The following is a 21,870-nucleotide window of genomic DNA, read 5'->3' as shown; positions in this document are numbered from 1 at the left end:
CGGGGTGCACGCTCGACAGTGACTCTGTATCTCCCGAGTTGCGTAATTTTAGGGACTCTGCGACGTTTGCACCCTGCTTAAGGTTGATATAAAACATATTCTGCCTAGTTTTATAATTTACTGTAGCTTCATTATCATCTTCGTTCACCTGGATGTTCTTCCAATCAGTCTTTTGGGGCAGTATATGTTAAGTACCTCAAAGCCGAATTCAGTAAATCCCTGTGTTATTTGAGATTTCGGAACGTTTGTATGGAGTCCTTCAGAACTACTCTGTAGGCCTTGTCTTCTTTAACTGATGGTGCCAAAATTTACACTTAAGAGTTGTCAGTGTTTTACAGCTAGCCGAAAAGCGTCTGAGTTGGCTGTATATATTCTGGATACACCAAATTTGGAAGTGCGGATGTTGTAGTTTTGGAGCCAATGCTAAGGTCAAGAGATTGTTCCAATAAGACCGGATCGCTTACGTTCGGTACACAAATAGCAGGGATCTTGTTAGATTTTGTAGGCTGTCTATCTCCATTGGGGGCATCAGACTCATCATTGTCATCCAACATGTCTTGCTCCATACTTTCCGCTTCAGCAGCCAGAATCGCAAAGCGATTGTTTCCGAATGTCGGTGCAGCGGATGTAGAGGCCGCCTCATTGGGAGTCGCAGTGGCCTGCCGTTTAGTTTTGCGAATCGGAGGAGGGACAGGACAGGTAAAGGGGAGTTAGTCACTCCTTTGCGTTTCCTATTAATACTCCGATTGTCTGCTTGAAAGATGCATTTTGTTAAATTATTGTCAGACATAGTTGGGTAAATGCTAGGTGCCACGATTGCAGACCCAGTGTATGTTGGAGTACAGACCAAGCTTGCCTGGACGTTGGAGATGGTGCAGGTTACACTTGTAGTGGCGTTGCTGCTGATTGCCACCAACGAGGAGGTCGTTGCTTGTGTTGGCATACCTGCGAGTAAAGCAGTTACATCTGTACGCTTAGCGCGGAGCTGGCAGCGTATTTCTTCAGGGTCTGCATCAGCTACTTTCCTCATCTCCTCAAACTTATCACATCCATTACTGGGGCGCAATTGAGCAGGTAAATTCTCCATTATATCGGACGATGTAAGTCCGAGAGACAGGTCGATACAACCTCTCGCTCGCGCAGACGCCAGGGCGAGGGCAAAGCACAAAACAGCTTAAAACTTGCTTATTGTTATAAGAATCGCGATAAAATACCGTCACCGCTCAGCAGTGACTGCAGATAAACTTCGTGTGCAAGAAAAGCCCACGAGCCAAGAAGATGTTTAAAAAACACAAAATATAATTTAGGAGCTACACGTGGATTTCTACCAAGCTGATTGCCATTCACAACGAAACTCATCCAACTCTTTGAGCATCGAATAAAAAAATAGTTTCACTGAAAAATAAATTATTCAATTTGGTTATTTTTAAGTTAATTCTTAAGATGTATTCAAATTCTACCTATTTATCTTAAAATATGAGAATATTCTGAGATCTTCCGAGAATTTAACTGGCAAGCCAACCTCAGTAAGTCAAAAAACATAGTCAAATGATACAGAAAATACTTTAAAATCGAACACTGAATACACTAAACACGGTTGTTAAAGTGGCGTTGGCGAAATGCAAAGAAATTCAACAATGAGTCGTAACTTGACATTTTGTCAAAAGTATCAGTTACTGCTATGGAAGGACATGAAAATACAATTTGCAAATGTAGTAGAATTCATTATGATAATTTTACTTGCTGCCCTTATGCCTTTGTTGATATCCATTGGAACGAAGGTTGCAAAATCGATGTTTCCCTTCGACATAGAACTGGAAAAAGGGCCCGATCCAAAAAGTGTTAAAACAAGTTTGTAAGTGAGTACTCTTTAGAAGACTTTGGCGTAATTATATTTATTGTATTTTCTTTTTAGATTTAAGGAGCTTTATTTTACACCTTACAATGGTCTTATTGAGAAACTTGTTTTTGAACTTGCTAATATCACCGACTTTACGCATTGCGAAAGTTTTGACGAGACTGAAGAGCTCTACCTTAAAATGTTAAAAAACCAAAAAGCAGTCGGGATTGAGTTCCCCCCTGAGTGGGATTATTTTACAACCCTTCCCGACACCCTAAATTTTACATTATATATGCCGGTATATATAAAAAGTAGTAGTTTCAAATATTTCGAATCAGGATTTTTATTAATGCAAGAACAGCTATCACAAATATTTATTAAATGGAAGAGTAAAGGCAGGAAAAATATTACGTCGGTTCGGATGAATCATTTTCCTTACCCCAGATATGTGCCAAATCACTACTCGGAATCAGCTAAAGTCATGGCATACATGTCCATAGTATCCTTTTTTCTTCCCTGCATAACAATCGCCAAGGTATGATTAGCAAGTTAAGTGTAGCACTCATAATCTAATTTATCTTTTTTGTTTTTTGTGATTTTTCAAAGTATATAGTAGCCGAAAAGGAGTACCAGCAAAAAGCAATATTAAACGCAATGGGATTTAGAAACAGTATTCATTGGTTTGCCTGGTATACGAAATCGATGGTACTGCTATTACTATGCGTGTTAATTATGATTAGTATTTTTGCAACTGGAATGATTTATGAATTCAGTAACCTGCTCTGTCTTTTCGTCGTACTTCTTGTTTACATCCATTCACTCGTGTTCTTTGCCTTCTTCGTAAGCTCACTTTGTTCAAGAAGTTATTGGGCCGTCGTGATTGCACTTTTGCTCTATGCGGCCACGGTTATTCCCTTTGTGATTGTGGGCACGAAAAGAGCAAGTCTTGCCGCACAAACGGCTGCCTGTTTTGGACTGAACTCGGCCCTGTTCTACATATTGCATTCCGTGGCCACCATGGAGGCTCAGTCGGTGGGAATACAGTGGTACACCATGGCCAAAACCGCATCATATGGCCATAAGCTGAGCATAGTTGTCATTATGCTAATCATGTTTGCAATCAGCTGGATCGAACTGCTGATATGTCTCTACATTGAGGAGGTGCGACCCGGCGAGTTTGGTGTGCCCCACCCATGGTACTATCCATGTCAGAAAAGGTACTGGTGTCCACACCGATTTGTACCACCGCTTCTGCCGAAGTCAAGGAATTTGAATTTTCCACTTCCATTCGGATTACTTCTTCCCAATCCAGACGATCAAAGACCGACGGGAAGCATTCAGAAGAGACCAAAAGATAAAAAAATTGGTGTCGAAATAAGGAATCTCAACAAAACGTTTGGACATCGCGAGGTGGTGAAGAATTTAACCTTTAATATGTACGAGAATGAGATTACTGCCCTGCTGGGACACAACGGTGCTGGGAAGACCACCACCATACTGATGCTTTGTGGCATGTTGCCACCCACATCCGGAACAGCCCTTATTAATGGCTATGATATAGTTAGGGATCGAATGATAGCCAAAAGTAACTTGGGCATCTGTCTCCAACGCAGTGTCCTCTTCAAGGGGCTAAGCGTGAGTGATCACATCTACTTCTTCAGCCGCTTGAAGGGCTATACAAAAAAAGAGGCCAGTATAGAGGCGGATGTTTACATCAGCAAGCTCCACTTGACCGAGTTTAAAAAGTTGCACGCCTTGAAACTAAGCGCCGGCAATCAGCGAAGATTGTCCCTGGCCTGCGCCCTGTGCGGTGGCTCCAAGGTGATCTTCTGTGACGAACCATCCTCCGGTTTGGATCAGATGGGACGCCACGATCTCTGGCGGCTGTTGCAGAAGGAGAAGTTCGGCCGCACCGTCCTGATGACCACCCATCTCATGGAGGAGGGCGAGATCCTCGGCGATCGCATCGCCATCATGTGCGAGGGACAGCTCCACTGCTACGGCACACTGAGGTTCCTTAAGCAATCGCAAAACACCAGCTACACGCTATCCTGCGCAATGGGCGCCAATTGCAAGGTGGATAAGGTGACGGAGCTGGTAACGCGATACGTGCCCACCGCCACTTCGGTTGTGCGCGGCTTGGATGTCAACTACAAACTGCCGCGAAACAAAATTGACAAATTCTCGGAATTATTTCGCGAGCTTGAGCATAGTATAGAGAGCCTTGATATCATCGATTTTGGCTTGTCCGATTCTAGTCTGGAGGAGATCTTCCTTAGTCTGCATTCGGACCGTCTTGTCGGCGGAGCTGATCCAGGAGATGAAGGTAAGATTATGACTTTCCAGCAGATATACTGACTTGCTTTGTTAAATCGGAGTACGAAACCTTTATACATGCATAATGGTTAGACGGATTGATCCGATTTTTATCGTTTTATTTGCATTTGTTTTAGGTTTCCCTTTACACATCCATAAGCCGTCATAGTCATAATTATCTATTTTGTCTGTTGAGTCTAAAAACTTATTTGGTGTGATAAATTTGTAGTAATTAGTATTGGTTTTTAAAAGGGTTTTACGAAAGAAAATTTTGGGAAAACGAGGCCTTAAAGTTGGTAGTTTAATTTAAGTATTGTGTTGATAAATTGATAGCGTAATGAGACGAAATTTTTTTTGCAGAGAGATCTGATTTTGGAGGTCAAACTGAATTTTCGAAACGATCAAAAGTAAAAAGGGCGAAAGAAGCGCCAACAACTTCACGAGACAAATCCCAATTAGAACAGGAACCGGAACCAGAACGGAAGAAAGTACCAAGACCCAAAAGGTTGCCAGAACCGAGAAAACCACCAGAGTCGAAGCCCACACAGATAATAACCGTGCCGAAGGAAAGATTGAGGCCAATGATCAGAAGAAAAGTGAGCTGCACGCGCCAATTGCAGGCAATGATGATAAAGAAAGCTAATTACACAGTCAATCATATTTTCATATTTCTATTAATCCTGATCATACCACTTATATATTTTTTCATAGTCCTTGGGACCACCGATCTTGCGAAAGATATCCCACGAAAAAAACTGCCAATTGTGCTGCCACTGTCATTAGACTATTATAACTATGATGACATGATCATCTTACTTGATGTCAACAATAAGTTGTATGAAAAAGAGGGGAATGCCTATGTGAAATTGGTTAAAAGCCCTGCCACGGTACAAAAGAAAGACTCAATTTTTTCGTACATTATTAGAGCATCGCCATTGATACGCCGTGATATCAATCGAAAGTTTGTTTGTGGGGCTTCATTTGATAATGAATCGGCTATAACTGCGTGGTTCAATAGCGATGCGTTTGAACACTCGGCACCCATTGCCATGAATCTGGTATACAATGCCCTCGGAAAAGTAGCCTGTGGTAACAGATTTGGCATTGTTGTAAACAGAGGTCAGTTGGAAGATCATAGTGTGAAATATAGAAGATTGGGAAAACATAAATATAAACGGCAGGATAGTGTTGATTATGAAAAAGAAACGAAAGAAAATGAAGAAAATCGTATCGTTAGGCACAATGTTTCTGTTTCCTATAATACGCTTGCAGATTCGGAAACTAATAATCTTCTAATACATCAGATGTCTATTGCAGAATCAGCAACAACCTTATTTAATGAAACGGATAGTATGAAAAGAATTTTTGGTGGCACTATTGTAACAACTGTATATCTAGCTTTAGCCTTGAGCATTTTTGTCGTGTTTGTAACGGAGGAACGCGTCCAGCAAATGAAATTGCAACAGGAAATACAAGGACTTACTCCATTCATTTTTTGGTTGACCCACTTTTTCTGGGACTATCTAATCTTTTTTATATTTATGCTGGCACCTAACCATTGCTCTATATCAATCCACAATTTGGTACCAAGTCCTAGTCATCTTCCTATTTATAGGATTCGCTTGCTTGCCGTTCATCTACCTTTGCAGTCTGATGTTCACTAAGCCAGCTACTGCGTTCGCTGTAAACTTTACGGTTCACGTGGTAACGGGTAAGTAAATACCTTAAGAAATGAAAATTAATATGGAATTCCATAGGTCGGTTTGATAATAGCAATAAACGAATATTTAAAAACAAGTGAAATTGAAATTGTATCTCTTTGACTAGGTGGAATACTACTAACCTGTGTCTATTTGTTGAGATTCTCTGTCAGTTCAGAAGATGTATTTCTTATATTTGCCATATTCCCAATGTACGTGGGTGCCTTTGGTCTTTTTAAATGCCTTTCACTGCAAGAATATTGCGGACGTGAGTTACTTCCTCCAATCAATGAGCTCAAATGCAGATTTGGAAGCGGTAACGTATTCTGTGCATGTCAAGGTAATACTTTCTATTCATAAATTCGTAATAGTAACCATTCTGTTTCTTGATGCAGAGGAATATAAATGGGCAGACCTTTGGTTACTATTGATTCATGGCTTTATGTGGTTTTTCTTCCTTTGGATTACGTGCTTCAGCCGCGAGATTAGCCATATTTGTACCTCTAGCAAATCAAATCGTATCTGGGACGATGAATCTGACAAACACGGCAGGGTGCTTGATGAGGAACAAAGAGTGGCAGACATTCCCAAGTACGATCATGAAGACTATCCCCTAATTGTGGACCAGGTTAAAAAGAATTACTGCCGCACGAAAGCAGTCAATTTAGTTTCATTCGCGTTGGAACCGTACGTATTGGAGTCGTTAAGCAATCCAACCCAAATAACTTTTCATTGGGTATCGACAGCGGCGATTGTTTCGGGTTATTGGGCGCCAATGGAGCCGGCAAGAGTACTATGTTCCGGATGATTGTGGGCGAGACCAGCATGACCGGTGGAAACATCTATGTCAAAGGATATAGCATGCGGGAACACATGACCTCGGCCATGAAAAACGTGGGCTACTGTCCGCAGTTCGACACTCTCCACAGCTTTCTCACCGGCCGCCAAACGCTCAAGATTTTCTGCCTGCTCCGAGGAGTGCCGAAGTATCATCTGAATTGGGTCTCCGAACGGTTGGCATACGACTTTGGATTCAGGGACCAACTGGATAAGAAAATCCATACCTATAGTGGCGGGACTAAAAGAAAACTGACGACAGCCCTCGCTGTCAATGGCGGATGGTTGGTGTGCCTCGACGAGCCCAACAACGGAGTTGATCTCTTGGCCCGCCACTTTTTGTGGCAGAAATTGGAGACCGTAGTCACGGATGGCAGGGCAGTACTCCTGACCACCCAGAACGTGGAGGATGTCAACGCCCTTTGCACCAGAGTCGGCTTACTGGTCTCAGGCGAGCTGACGTGCATCGGATCGGTGCAGCAGGTGCGATCAGAAGTTTCTCATATCATGGTGCTTGGGATCCAGGTCAAGGTCAAGAACGATCCCCAAGCGTAAGTAATTTTATTGAGATATTTTCTCAAAATTCGAAAATGTAAAGCTAAAGAATTCGCGAAAACAATAACTGTGTTTAGAGCATGAGGTCTTATCAACATTTTAACAATAATATTTTGGCCTGGTTAGATTTTGATTACAATCATCATGATGCAGTACTAGTAATATTTTGATTCACTTTTTTTTTGCAGGCAGAAGGAGGTTCTGGAAACAGTTATGGCTGAAATAGATAATCTCTTTCCAGCGTCACTTTTACAGTAAGATCTAATAAATCAATTTAATGGACGGGTCTAATTTTATTGTCCGTTTTTTTTAAAGGGAAGCGTTAGGAAATTCCCTTAGATATCATATATATAAAAGTGATACAACGTGGTCCAACCTTTTTTACCAGATGGAACTAAAACGGAACGACGGTAAATTGGAAGACTATTCCATAACTCAAGCTTCCCTGGACGAAATTTTAATGGAACTGAATAACGAAGAATTTAATATAAACGTTGACTCAGACTCATCTGTAGATATGGAGGAAGTTGTGATTGTCAAGACAAATAAAAAAAAATTTTCAAATTTAGATATAACAAAATTTGAAAAAGAAGATAAACAAAGGAAAAAAACAGATAAAATTAAAGATGATGAAGGAAAGAAGGAACGAGAACTAAAGAGGAAAAACGACAAAGCAAAAGGAAAAGGAAAGGGAAAGGAAAAAGGAAAAGACAAAATACGGAGACCAGCATCATCCTCTGAAAGTACTGATAGTGATATTCAATGATAAAGGAAAACACCTAACTAAAACATTAACAAATGACAAGAGTACCCAAACCATTACGATATGAGCCTATAAGAAATTTGTAAGTCTACATATATAGCAGTTATACAACAATTTATACTTTCCCACCTTCAATTCCAGAGTAGTTAAATAGCAGCCGACCGTATTTGTATTCATTAAGGAAATGTTTGCAAGTTTGCCCGCGTTTCCTTTTCTCTCATCCTTCGACCCTGCACTTTGGCTTTTTGGTGAGCCTGGCTGCGTTCCGAGGGCAACGGTTGATTAAAATGTCAAATGCCTTGCATATTTTAAATGCCATCGCGTCAACCCCAGAGGAAAATTCATCCGAAAATTGAGGCTCAAGCTGAAAACCAGCAAGGACCATACAACGGGGCAATTAAGGACGAGAAGACCTCAGCTAAAACCAAGGACGAGCTCCATAATAAGAATGGCGCATATTTAATTGCCACTTCTGGAAGATGACAGGTGCTGTAATACATACATACATATATGGTGGAGAAGTCGTCCCACTCTCATTTTGGCTACAATTTCAAGAATATTTTGATATAATTTGTATCACTAAATTATCTGAATTTGTAAAGATTTTTAATACTTTTAAGGTACGATAAATAGAATATAAATTTATGCTTTCTCCTTGTACAACACAAAGATATTAATTAATAATAAAAACACTTTTATACAAAAATAATTCCATCGACAAAGAAGCCAAAATGGAATAATACATTAATCATTAAAATGGTTATAAACAAAGAAAAAAATCATTGAAAAATCAGTTTGACAAATTGTTTGTACGATATCATTAGTTACCCCTTGATATTTTTTTAATATTATATTAAAGTTTCCATGATTTAATGCGCAATGTTCTTCTAGCCTTTGATAATTACCTGAAATGAGGTAGAGAAAATATAAAATATATTGGTTTAGTTTTGAATTGAAGCAATGTATAGTAAAGTTCTAGCTAAACAACAAACTTAAATTAAAGTCCAACTTTGGGTGAGTACTTTGAAAAATGGCAACCAAAAGTCGAAAGTTTCCCGCTTATCAAGTGTTGGGCAAGTTAGCGTGTGCAGGAGCGAAAAACAAATTGTTACTGGCCTGCAACCAATGGCGCTGAGATAAAGCTGGGGAACCAACGACAACGATGGCAAATACTAATTTTACAAGGGAACGCGGAAACGGAAAATGCCCAACTACGCTAGGCAAAGTGCGCGAGTTGGCTCACAAAACTTTCTCCGAAACAAAATAAAACTGAGAAAAAGGAAAATGATGAAGGAAAAACAACAAAAGCGAAAGCTAAAATTAGTCAAGCGCAAAATCAAGGCGCTGACTTTTCAGTTCTAGCGTAATGTTGATATATTAACTTGTTACCATCGCTCTGGACGTTGAAAAAAGAGGACTTTTGAAGTAACGAATTAATTGCAGGCAACTAAAGGGTACAAAAGCTTTAAGCATTACTGAAGTTGCAAAGAGTATTCTCAAGGAGTAAGTTACAAGCATTGGTTTCATTGAAAATTGTATTTGCTCAAGAGCTTCTTATTAAGTTTGCTTTAATAATCTTTAAAAACCCATTTACCCTTAGTTACTATAATTTAAAATATTTAATGGCTTGTACCACCTTTCATATGATATTCAGCTTTTATTACCAACAAGATTTGTTTGAGCCCTTCATTTTAATATTTCCTGGAATAAAGGTGGATTTACCACACCATTATCGCCTATATTATAAATATGTCATAAGGATGATGGGCTTACAAGGGTATTTCAATCAGCTGACTTCGGATTTTTCCCAGTTTTCTTCTTTACTTTACTTCTTGAAGCAACTTTTTCGTTTATTCACTGTTGACGGGATAAAATAATAAATCATAGAAAATATATGCGCTCTTTCGCTCGTTTCACATTGTTTTTGCCCTAATGTTCATGGCGTATGTGTGCCGGAAACACGTCAGCCTGTTACGGCAGCGGAAGCTGATATACTTGGAGTTGGAGGTGGCTGCCCAGCCAGGTTGCATGTAATGAGGCACTGATTGGTGCCTGAGAAATTGCCGCTTGCAGTTCTGTGCTGATTATTTTGCGCCATTTTTCTACGCTTGGTCTCCTTTCTTGGGAGCTAAATCAAACAAGTTGACACTTGCCACACCCTGCTTTTTTAGCACGGGTCCATGTTCATGCATAACTTTTGCCACTTTATGTGGCGCTGGCGTCAAGAACTTAACCTGCATCCTGTTGCAGTTGGCAGGCAAAATGTCGCCCTGCCTTTTACCCCATTATGCATTGTGACACTACTTTTTTCTGTTTTCCCCGTTGCTTGGGAATTTTCGCAGTGTTTCTCAAGTGGCAAGCGGAGCTGTCTTTCCCACGTCTGCTGCCTGCACTTTGCATAACTTTGTTGCATACTTTTGAGCGTGTTTCGTCCCAGGATCATGTTCCACAGCTCCCCATAGAAGAGCTCCCCATTCGCTTCTGCTCTGCTGCCACATTATGTATTATGAATGCATAAACATTATACCTGACGTTTACTTAATGCTCGCATAACTCGGAAGCTGGAAAAACTTTTCAATAATTACTGGCTAAAACATCACAGACGCAAAGCGACCTAAACAGGCGTAGGTTAAGTAGGCGGAAAAGTTTGCGTGGGCTTTGTGAGTTATAATTTTTTTTCTATTGGGAATATAATATATATATTTTGTTCCTTAGTTTTCTTGACGCCACAATAAGCAATCATTATGCTTTTACTTTAAAAAAACAAAAACTGTACTAGATTTTAAATAAAAACAAGAAACATTTGTACAAAAAATTATCTAAGTGATTAATAAACTAGTCCACTCATAATTTAAAATGTAAATACAAAATATAATGACACTTTGAGGTCCTTTCGCATGGCGCGAAACTGGAAAGGATTCCATTGTTGGCTTTGATTCCATTAAAGCAGCTTTGCAGAGACACTCGAAAGAATTATAATTTTCAATTCCAGACTGTGAGCTTCTCCACCGCCTCCTCTTATATAAAAAGCAACAACAGGAAGTCAACATAGCACGGTCTTATCCTCCGCAATCTCTGCCACCGCCTATATAAAGGAATATCTCGCACCGCTTAAGCCCGTCAAAGCTGCTGCAATTACCTTGTTAATACGCATAAAAATGATGTAACAAGAGGGACAGAAGAGACTGGATCCCCTTTAAACCCAAAGAGCTGGGGAATCCCCTAAGAAGCAGCTTTGCCGTCAGCGACAAAACACAATCAGATTAAAACAGGGCAAAAAGAACAAAGTTTTCTTTTTCATTTGCCGTAACGCACAGCAGTTTTAATCCGCTTTTAATTGCCTGAAATCCAATTGGCGACCTACATAGCAACCTGGTTCGAACTTACTCCCATCCTCTTCCCTCTTCCAATCCCTTCCACCCATAATCCGTAACCCGTAAAATGGACAAGCAATTAGCAGAGTAAAAAAAACGGAGAAACCAGTTTGCTGAACTGGATGTGGGGGGTCAAATAAAAACTTTTATTCCAGCAGTCCGTGGAGGTGGCAAATTCCAAAAGTATGCAACAAAAAGTATTTTACTTAAACCGCCAATGATGAAATTGCTTTAGCCACAAAATATTTTATTAAATTTGCTAGTTTATTTATTTAATTCTCCGATTGCCAGTTAGCCGAGTTGCAGTTTAAATTGGTTGCTAGGATATTGCTTTGCAGCATATTCATTGCAAGTAAACACTTTTAGTTGTAATAGACAGCAGACTGCTGACAAAAATAAAATAAAAGGACAACGAAAACCGCAATATTTGTATTATTACCAAAGTGTACAAATTTCTGTCGCAGGAAAACACAATTTCACCTCAAGTTACGTTTTTTTCCGGCCAGTTTCTTTTTTCATTGTCAGTTGGCTTTGTTGACTCTCCTGTCTGCCTGCACTTGACATTATTCACAGGGAGGATAAATGGCGTTGGCTGTTCTTCGTACCAGCTGGCCATTGCCTTTAATTGTCTTGACTTGACTTGGCTGGATTCAACTGGCTTTCCTGTCATATTCTGTTTCCCAGCGAACTGCCAAAACCACTAGGTTCTAATTGTTATTGCATTTTGACAGGTGCCCAACAGGGGTCTTCCCCTTTCCATTTTTTCATCTCCCCCTGTCTAAGGATCATCTTAATATTTGGAGTGAAATACATTATTAATATCCGTTTAAAAATTCATCTACGAATTTAATCAACTTTAATGAACTCGGAAGCGGTTATTAGAAATCAGTTGATATCTAGAAATAATACACTTTACAAATATTAAGTTTTCAAATAGTTTTCCTTATTTGTAATCTTTGACTAGTTCACCCCCAGTACGTAGACTACATTTGAATATCCGTTGAAAAAGTAATATACGAAAGTAATCAATTTGAACAAAACCGGAAGCCAATATCTTAAATCAGACTTACAAACATAAATAGTAATAATAATATTTTAAAGGAAAATACTTTTACCAATTTAGTCTTCAAATAGTTTTCCTTGATTTAACCTTCGACTAGTTAACCTCCAGTACGTGGACTACCCTCGAAGTCATTTATAAATGCGATCCTGGGCGATGCCAACTAACCCGCACAAATTTATTATGGTCTAGTCTATGGGCGGCGTCCGGCCAGAGAATGAAGATAATAAATTCTCGCACTAAAACCTGAGCGACATTCAACAAAATAATTACCAGCATATTTCGAATGTCTCACGGGTGGCACCGAGCCACAATTTATCATTTTGCTTCAGTTGTGGGTGAACACAGTGGGAGGGAACAGGAGACCAGGAGCTCATTTCATAACTCAAAAGCCTCGAGAGTCATTTATAAGGCTGGAAGGCAAAAAGTTGTTTTTTCTTGCAGGGGGAAGGGCAACTTTGACTTGAACTTGTTATTTAACACTTTGGAAGCAAGGCGTACACTGACAACTGGGCGTGGTCAGAGCTCTTAAAATATATATATACAATGATAGAAATGCACATTTGGGGGGAGGATAGATGTACGGACTGTTGAGACAGTCCGGAGTACTCGACGGGATATTCCGTTTGAAGTGCGAATAGTTTAGCCAAGCATTCGTCTATGTCCCAGTGTCTGCATGTCATGGTTCCAAGTTAAGCATTGCAAACACGTATTTAGCAATTAATTACACTTGTGTCTGAGAGTTAGAACGAGAGGGGGAAAGGCCACGACTTCTAGACTCTCGGTTTGACATGTCATTATGCGCTTTTAGCATCTGTTTGCAAATTGGTACTACTACGCACATGTGCTGTCAGTTGTCATCTGTGCATTTTGGGGCTCCTCACCCACTAGGATGCAGTAAAACGTATATTTTAATTGGTATTTTGCAATTTTGGGCAATCAAATAAATTGGGGGATATGCTTTCAGACAAGTAGCAATACATGTTTACAAATTTAAGTTTAATGTGTAGGTGTCCAATTTTAATTAATGTGTAGGTCGGCACTCTTTAAACCTTTTATAATCAAACTTCTTACTTTTCTTAATAAATTTCAACTAAAACCCCTAAAAATAAGCCTCTACAAAGTAAGCAACATAAACACTGTGCAGAAACTTTAGAAGTTTGGAGAACTTTAAAGAATTCAGCTCCCTACTCTCCCTCATTACGCTTCACTTGCTTCATTCTTTTGGCGAACATAAATTGGCAAAGAAAAAAAACGTTCTTCCTGCTTGGCAAATTTTTAGCTTAAAGCGTTTTCACATGATTTGGCGGGGGGATGTTAAGAGGAGCCTTGTTTGCTCTTTGGCTGCTGCTATTTTCCTCCACCATTATTTAACTTTCCGCTTTGTGTTTTCTTTTTTTTATTACGCCTTGTTACATCTGTCAGCTGCACACCTGCCTTGGTGTAATATGAACACATGCATATTAAATGTATAAAAGTCTGCAGTTAATAAAATCCCCTTTCACGCAAAACCAAGCGATACTTTTTAACCCCTCGTAACTGGTTTCACCGCCGATGGTGCAATTATTTTACTCTTGTACTTCTTAATTAAAGTCCTAATTTGATCTGTTATAAGACTGACTTTGATGTCCTTTTGAACTTTGTTTGCCCTTCTTCTGCGTCAACCAATAATTCTTATTGAGACTTTCATTTTCTGGCTCAGTTTTAATTGAATAAAACATAAAATTGTGATTCACCCTCGCAGCCTACGGAAATTGTGCAATTAACTTGATTGAAAGTGTAATTATAATTAGCATTAAACTTTATTACGTCCTTGTTTAACTTGTTTTGAAATTTGGCAAGGGCTTGCCAAGATTTCACTTTTACAAAAGTTTTATTAATTGGCCAATATTGTCGCTTTAAAGTTTGCCTTTTATTTTAAGTAGATAACTTGTTTTGTTGTTTTAGATTCTGTTTTTTTTAAACTGTCAAATTTCTCGGCAGTAATAGTAGAGTATATATTTCGACACTCTTGTTATCGCCACTGAGTACTTGTTTTGACATCAGCTTAAGTTACTGTTCCCTTAAAATCTTTGCAACATGGCTGCAGATGTGACCACAGCAGATTTACTTGCACTTGCAGCGTAAAATTTTGCGCACCGACATCAAGTGCAAAGTACGAGACGTGCTCACAATGCAGCAGTAACCAACAAAAGCTGGCAAACAACCACCACCGACAAACACCACCCTTCAGGGGACAAGAACAAAAGGAAAGCTTTTCCCAAACATAAATTTCTGGACGACAACCACCGAACCGAATTGGCAAAGGGAGCGGGTTGAGGGGAAGCCTTGAATCGGTCTCAAACGCGTGGCCTTATTGGCTCATTAGTAAATGAACTGCAAATGGATGGCAGGCAAAGCCTGTCAAAAGATATGAACCTGCCCTCAAACGTTATCGAAACCCCCCGAATGCCCCCTGCCTCGACGTCTACCCCAAATATATATTTCCCATAATCCCCCATTTATTTGTTTTCAATCAACTTAATCATTGGTAATGGACACTTGCTCGAAGGCAGACAATAGGATTCTGAAGGGTATTAATTGCCATAACGATAATTATGTAAGAGTAATTACTATTAATATAAAAGCATTTTGGTTTATGAATAAGACATATTTTTCCAATCACTAAAAATGTTCTAGTCTGTACTTTTTTTTTACTGAAGTTCATTGACCTTAAACCCAAGGACCCATTGCACCATGAACCCGACGAGTTTGTTGACAAGTTGGCATTTGACAAATTAGCCAATAATTTAAGCTTGGGTATATATTTAGAAAACAAACAGGGAATGTGCCTCGCGTGGTCAAAGCCAAAATATACACATCACGTAATCTCCTCCCTGTGATTTCACTAATATGAAGCACGGACTTGACATAATAACAAGATTAAGGCTTTGAAGTCAAACACACAGGTACTAACCTTATTGCAGGTAATTATAGTGTTCAAACTGAGAGCCAACACAATCCATTTTGTGTAAATGGGGGAGTGTAAAGTGGCCGAGTAATTGCTAGTTAAGCACTTTGAAAATATTAATTTATAACGATATTACAGTAATAGATAAAAGGTATTAACTAATAATAACATTTTTCATAAAATGGGTAAATGCAAACCTATTGCATAATATAACCTCTGTAAAGCAAGTGCTATTTTAATGGCAATGCTATTTTAAATTGCAACTATACACGATTTTCCGAGCATTGTTTTAAAAAGGGTAATGGGAAACCTATACCATAAAAGCATATAACTTATGTAAGGCAAATTATATTTGAATGGCAATGGAATTTTAAATGACAGCTCTTAACTATAATACCAATAAAGTTTTTAACAGTAGTCGAAATAGCAAACCCAACCATGTCCCATGATATCAAACGCGACCACACATAATAACTTTTGGCGACAGAAATGTACTGTCGAACTCGCGTGGAGGTCAGGTCATGTCATATAGTCGATTGGCGACCCCCCCATCCCACTGTGGACCACCTCCAGTCCAAGCTCATGAAAACTTTTTCGGGCTGTCGAGTTTCAGATAAAACGCGAGAAAAGCGGAAAAAAGACATAAAACGCGGGACACGTTAAGTGCAACCATGGATTGGTCTAGCCCGCTGCCATGTGGCGTCATTAACGTGGCAGCACGTTATTGTTTGACGGGCGGAGGTGAGGTGGCAGGTGGCCGTGGGGGCGTGGCATTAGAGGCGACGGAATAACCGCACATAATGGTGGCCCATTTCATCGAGCGTCGAGGTCCGGAAAATCATTGGAACACTGGGGAAAGCGCGCTTTATATTCGCCATTTACGTGTTGAACATGGAATTTAATTTCTTCGGTAATTAATTGCAATCGTGTTGGCATTAGGTTTAATGCTCTAATTGGGCAGATGTTTGTCCGCTCCCCCACGTGTGTGTTTTGTGTGTGTTTAATGGGGTGTCCGTGCCGTGGTGTCCGTGCCTCCATATCAAATTGTTTGACTTTGGCTTCGCCATTTTATTTGTCAAGTCCAGTGGACATTAAGATGAAATGCAATGCTCGCCTAATTGATTTTATGATTTGCTTAATTGTGTTTGCTGGGTTTGTCTCTGCTTAAATTTAATTAAGCATTAACGCGATTTGTTTAGCAAGAGCGCAGCGGGAAATCATTAACGGAAATTGCCTTTCAATTTGATTAAGTTCGTGCTGAGAATTTGGGCAAGTGTTCCGGAAATTATTTATATATTCCATAAATTTAATCATTGAATCAGACCGGGAGCAAAAAAAAGTTTTCGGCAACAAAGAATATGTGTACTTATTTAGAAGAAATTTAAAAAAAAATACTTGAAAGCAAAATATAATTTAGTTAAGTCGGCTGATTCTGTTCCATACATCAAAAATGTTTGTTTATGGTTTGTATAACTCTATATTCTTTGTGAACATAAATCAGTATGAAAACTTCAAAAAGCTTAGTAAATCATAATTTAAGATAAATTCTTTTAGTTTTCCATTTGTATGGGTTTTTGTCATTTAAGATTTATTATATGGTATTTTACTCTCACCGCTTGAAGATCATGATTAAATGAGATCTCCGTAGCTTACCTAAAAATATAAAGAAAAACGTACAAATTAGAGAAAAATATTTTCAGTCATCAAATCTGGTTTATTTATTCTAAATATATATAAGATTTATATTCCGCCCGGCTCATTTTTGTTGGCCCGGCCCAAAGGCGAGTAAGCCGAGACCATCCCAAAATCCTATTAAAATGCACACACACACTGTTAAAAGGGGACAAAAAGGATGCCCGAAAAGAAAAATAGAAAATGAGATTGAGATTGAGAAAAAGATGCCAAAGCAAGTACCGGAGAGAAAGACCCAAAAAAGACCCTTATTATTTTTCATGTATATTTTTTTAGCAGGCGCTAAAACGTTAGCACACATTTGTCCAAGAAAACGCCAGAGGCACCACTCATTTAAGTCCACAAAGTATATTTTAAGTACCAGCAACTGGGGTCAGAGTTCTTGAGTTTGAAGACAAGAAGAAGGCAACCTTATTTGGGTCTTTCTTTAATTATTTGGTAATTACAAAAATAATTTATTTACGTAAATCTAAAAGTTTTGGCAAACTTTGCTGACTAGTTAGTTACACTCCGTTTTTTAACAATTTCGTAAAGTAAGTATTGATCATCCAATAAAATGTTTGAGTAAATAAAAATGATTATTTTTTTAAAAATATATGGGAAGTTGGCACACAGTTATCAACAAAGATTAAATGTATAATACAAAACAAATTAAAATTAATCATAACAAATGACAAACTTAATGAAAAGGTTCGGTCTTAAAATATGTTTTTATACCCTTGCAGAGGGTATTATAATTTCAGTCAAAAGTTTGCAACGCAGTGAAGGAGACATTTCCGACCCTATAAAGTATATATATTCTTGATCAGCATCACCAGGAGAGTCGATCTAGCCATGTCCGTCTGTCCGTCCGTCTGTCCGTCTGTCCGTCTGTCCGTCCGTTTCTACGCAAACTAGTCCCTCAGTTTTAAAGCTATCTGCTTGAAACTTTCCCAAAAGTTGTCTTTCTATTGCAGGTAGTATATAAATCGGAACGAGCCGGATCGGGCCACTATATCATATAGCTGCCATATAACTGAACGATCGGAAATGCCATATCTTTGGTGTTTTTAAAGTTAGGAAGTTGGGATTTTCTATGGGTTTTATTTTTGGCTAAAAAATCCGACCTGCCAAATTTCATAAGGATCGGACGACTATATCCTATAGCTGCCATATAACTGATTGATCGGAAATGCCATAACATTGGTGTTTGTAAAGTTAGGACGGGATCTTCTATGGATTTTATATTTGGTTAATCAATCCGACCTACCAAATTTCATAAGGATCGGCCGACTATATCTTATAGCTGCCATATAACTGAACGATTGGAAATTACATAACTTTGTTGTTTTTAAAGTTAGGAAGTTGGGACTTTTTTTAAGTATTAAGAATGCATCATATGAATAATTTTGGAGAATATAATTTATAAAATATTCTGCAAGGGTATATCAACTTCGGCTCCGCCCGAAGTTAGCTTTCCTTTCTTGTTTATAAAAGTTTTCAGCTGCTTAAAAAATCAAATTCCCATCAGAAGAAGACAAAAATGTTGCTTGTGCTACGTCATTAATGCGAAAAGAGTGTCAAAACACACAAAGTCCCTTCAAAGCCTACCCCCGAAAAAAAGGAAAAACCCTTGAGGAAGAAAAGCGTGAAAGAAAAGCAAAATGTTGCCGCTACACGTGCCAACATCAGCGGAAACGTCAACGCGAACATCGACGCCAACGCTCTTGACGGAAATTTTGGCAAGAGCTGTAAAATGGCTGCAATGTGTCTTCTAGCATATGTACACTGCGAAAAAAAGTTTAGGAATTTATAATAGCAAATAATATTTTTTACAAGAACTGATAACTTTTTTGAAAAGGGGTAACATTTTAAAACATTAATACATACAATAACTACTACTAATTTTTGTTTTTATTTTTTAAATATTTAATATATATGGGCAAGGAAAGGGTAAAAACATAGGGAAAGAAAGTGATCAGCAATTTATATTAATTGTACCAACCAAACATTACATATTTTGTTATAGTTTCCCCGAAATAAAATATATATTTTTGCGAGTGCATTAAGAACAAAATCAGGAGCCAAAGCAGGCACGGCATGAAATTAAAGGAAAGTAGCAAGAAAAGGATGCTTTGTGGCGATGGCCTGCGGTTCGGGCTGCCAGCTACTTTATGCCCTCCGTGCTTCCTGTGTCATGTCGGTTGACCGCAAAATTAAATTACAAGAAAACCCCAAACGAACAACATGGCCAAAAAGAACGAGTTGTTCCCCAAAAAAAACAACGAGCAATAACAAGCAACTAGGGGAAGAAGAAACGGATTTAAAACGCTGAAGTAGGACAGCCAAGTCGAAACAATAACTAAACCAGAGGCAAAGGGAGCGGAAATGACAGCGTCGGACAGGACAGTCCAAAGTTGGGAACTGTTTCCGTCGAACATGGTAATTACGTGTGTCCATGCAGACTGACCCCTTACACGTCATCCAAACTGACGACTCTGGGCCATTAGCCCGATTTGTGTTCGGTTCGGGTTTGATCCCCCCTCCACGCCGCTCAATTAGCAATTAGTTTTATTTCAATTCAGTTTACTTAAGTACGCAATCCCCTAACCCCGCCCGACCAGAAAAATAGGGATTTGTCTAACTTTTCCCAGTACTTAAAAGCTTAAGGTAAAAAAGTTTTTTTGGGTCTTCAGTTTTTGCTTTTCATTTACGTTTTTTGGGTCACAGCTTTGTCAAATGGCTTGTAAGGGTTGTCGGCCAGGTTAGTAGAAAACAAGTTCAAAGGTATTTTCGCTCAGGCTACAACCTTAATTAGAAAATAAAATGGAAAAAATTAAGTTAATATTTGGGTGGGTTCAAAGCACCTCATTCTGCACTTGAAACACAACCAAAAGTAAACCCCAAATTCGGAACTAATTAAGTATTTCAAAATTGTTTGGAAGTACAGAATTAGTTTAAACCATATATTTCATTCGATTTGTATTGCACGCTAAAATTTGTTATTTATTTAGATTTACTTTCTGACTAACTTCCTTTAAGATTTAACTCTTTAAAGCCATCTGAACACTCCTTAATTGATGACGTCCTTATAAAAGCATCTAAATTGCAAGTCATCGGCAGCCCAAACACAATCCCATCCACTCACGCACATGTAGATGTATAGTATAAGAGGATGTACAAAAGATTGAAGTTAGCCTTCGTCATTGTCAGAATTGGGAGTGTCGGCGCCATCAGAAAAAAGCTGCCACATTGTCGCCAATAATTCAACGACAACGTCGGCGGTCATAAACGAAATGATTTATTAGCCAAAGAAGGCGAGGGATATCGGAACTGAAACCAATTCAACAAGCCGCTTAACGCGTCCCCACGCCTCTCAATCATCTCATATGTGGATGGCTCAATGCTATCAATGCATATCGCAGAGATAAATTATGATTTGCAATCGGCAAAGCATAACGTAAATATTGAATATAATTAATGACATTGAGGCGTCGTTCTTAGTTTGTGTTTTGTTTAGTTATCTTTATTACTGCTTTTTTTCGCAACTTGCTTTTTTTATTATTGTTGTGGCTGTGTCAACCCGTCAGTTTGTCTCCCCGTCTGTCTGGTCGCGGTGACGTTTTTATCGCCCCGACAGTTTGCATATGCTTAACACATTTTTGCGCTGCGGCCGCTGTTATTTGAGATTTTCTAGACAACTTTTATTCGATTTTAATGAGTGCCCCGCGAATGGAAACGAAAATCTGGCGCCAGCATAAATTTTATACGGATGTTTGATTTTTTGTCCTCCGCCTTTTTATTGTTTTAGGCAGTTGGCGCCAAAACAAAAGCTTTGTAGCTGATTTTCAATGACTATTGTAGTGTGTATCTATTGCTATTGAAATATGGTTTTACTTGTTTGAGAAAATTGAACAGAGGTTGGGTATTGTGATTACATCTCTTTAAATTCGGTTTTCAATTATATTATTAAAGCATCCTGATTAATTCGACAAATTTATTCATAAAATTTCCCATAAAACGAAGATATTTGCTTATTTCATTTAAATTAGCTTAATTAATGGCCAAATAACATCCTTATTTTATGTTCAAATTGGAATTGTTACAGAGGTTGGGAAACACCATTTTGTGTGTTAGATCTGATTCGCGAAAATAAGTATACCATTTCAGCTGACAATTATATTATCAACCTATCATTGATACAGATACATTTTAATGTGTATGCTTTATCTCATTTCTTATCGCCAATTATCTGATAATAGCTGAACGCCATTTAGCAATTTCGTTTGAGTTCGTGCTCCAATTTGCAAATTTATAGACTTCATAATTTACGAGCTGTCTAATTAACCCAGCTCGCAACTAAAATTTGCACCCAAAAAGAATGTAAATAAGCCACAATTATGGCTGCTGCTAATTGAGGCAAAAAGCCGAGGAACAGGCGCAGCTTTCGAGGGAATATTAAAGCCCTATGCGGAAACTGTGGCGCATTGTAAAGTAGGTAAATAACAGGCACACACACAGCCCATGAATATTCCTGGGCCATTATAACAATTACTTGCACTTGCCCCTTTCGTTGGCATGGCCCCAAAAAAAAAAAAAAAAATGAACTACAAAAATTAACCAAAAAGTAGGAGAAAAGAGTGAAGAGTGCAAAAGTGAGTGCGGCAAGTCAAACACTCGAATGTTGGGGCAAGACGAAGGCGTTAAAAACCCGAACACACTTTTGTGGGTAATGGGCTTTGGCAAAGACTGCCTGTCGTCCCAATTTTCCCACCCGGCTTTCCGTACCATGCGGCGTATGTGT

At 38.8% G+C, this 21,870-nt stretch overlaps 2 protein-coding genes across 4 annotated transcripts in view; one reads left to right on the top strand and one right to left on the bottom strand.

Moving 5' to 3' along the window:
• LOC108052859 (heparan-sulfate 6-O-sulfotransferase 3-B) overlaps positions 1–21,870 on the bottom strand; it is an 85,210-nt gene that overhangs the window by 46,494 nt on the left and 16,846 nt on the right. The gene's annotated exons all lie outside the window — the stretch shown is intronic.
• LOC108052848 (phospholipid-transporting ATPase ABCA3) lies at positions 1,564–8,720 on the top strand. The gene is given in 11 exon segments (XM_044459172.1): positions 1,564–1,855; positions 1,916–2,375; positions 2,447–4,166; positions 4,517–5,706; positions 5,708–5,867; positions 5,984–6,196; positions 6,252–6,543; positions 6,603–7,244; positions 7,437–7,502; positions 7,564–8,093; positions 8,153–8,720. Coding segments are annotated over 10 exon segments (5,430 nt in total). The 5' UTR covers positions 1,564–1,619; the 3' UTR covers positions 8,015–8,093; positions 8,153–8,720.

This window comes from Drosophila rhopaloa, unplaced genomic scaffold (genome assembly GCF_018152115.1).
Source record: "Drosophila rhopaloa isolate 14029-0021.01 unplaced genomic scaffold, ASM1815211v1 contig_178, whole genome shotgun sequence".
In the NCBI taxonomy this organism is placed as follows: domain Eukaryota; kingdom Metazoa; phylum Arthropoda; class Insecta; order Diptera; family Drosophilidae; genus Drosophila; species Drosophila rhopaloa.
This window is presented reverse-complemented; position numbering and strand designations above follow the sequence as displayed.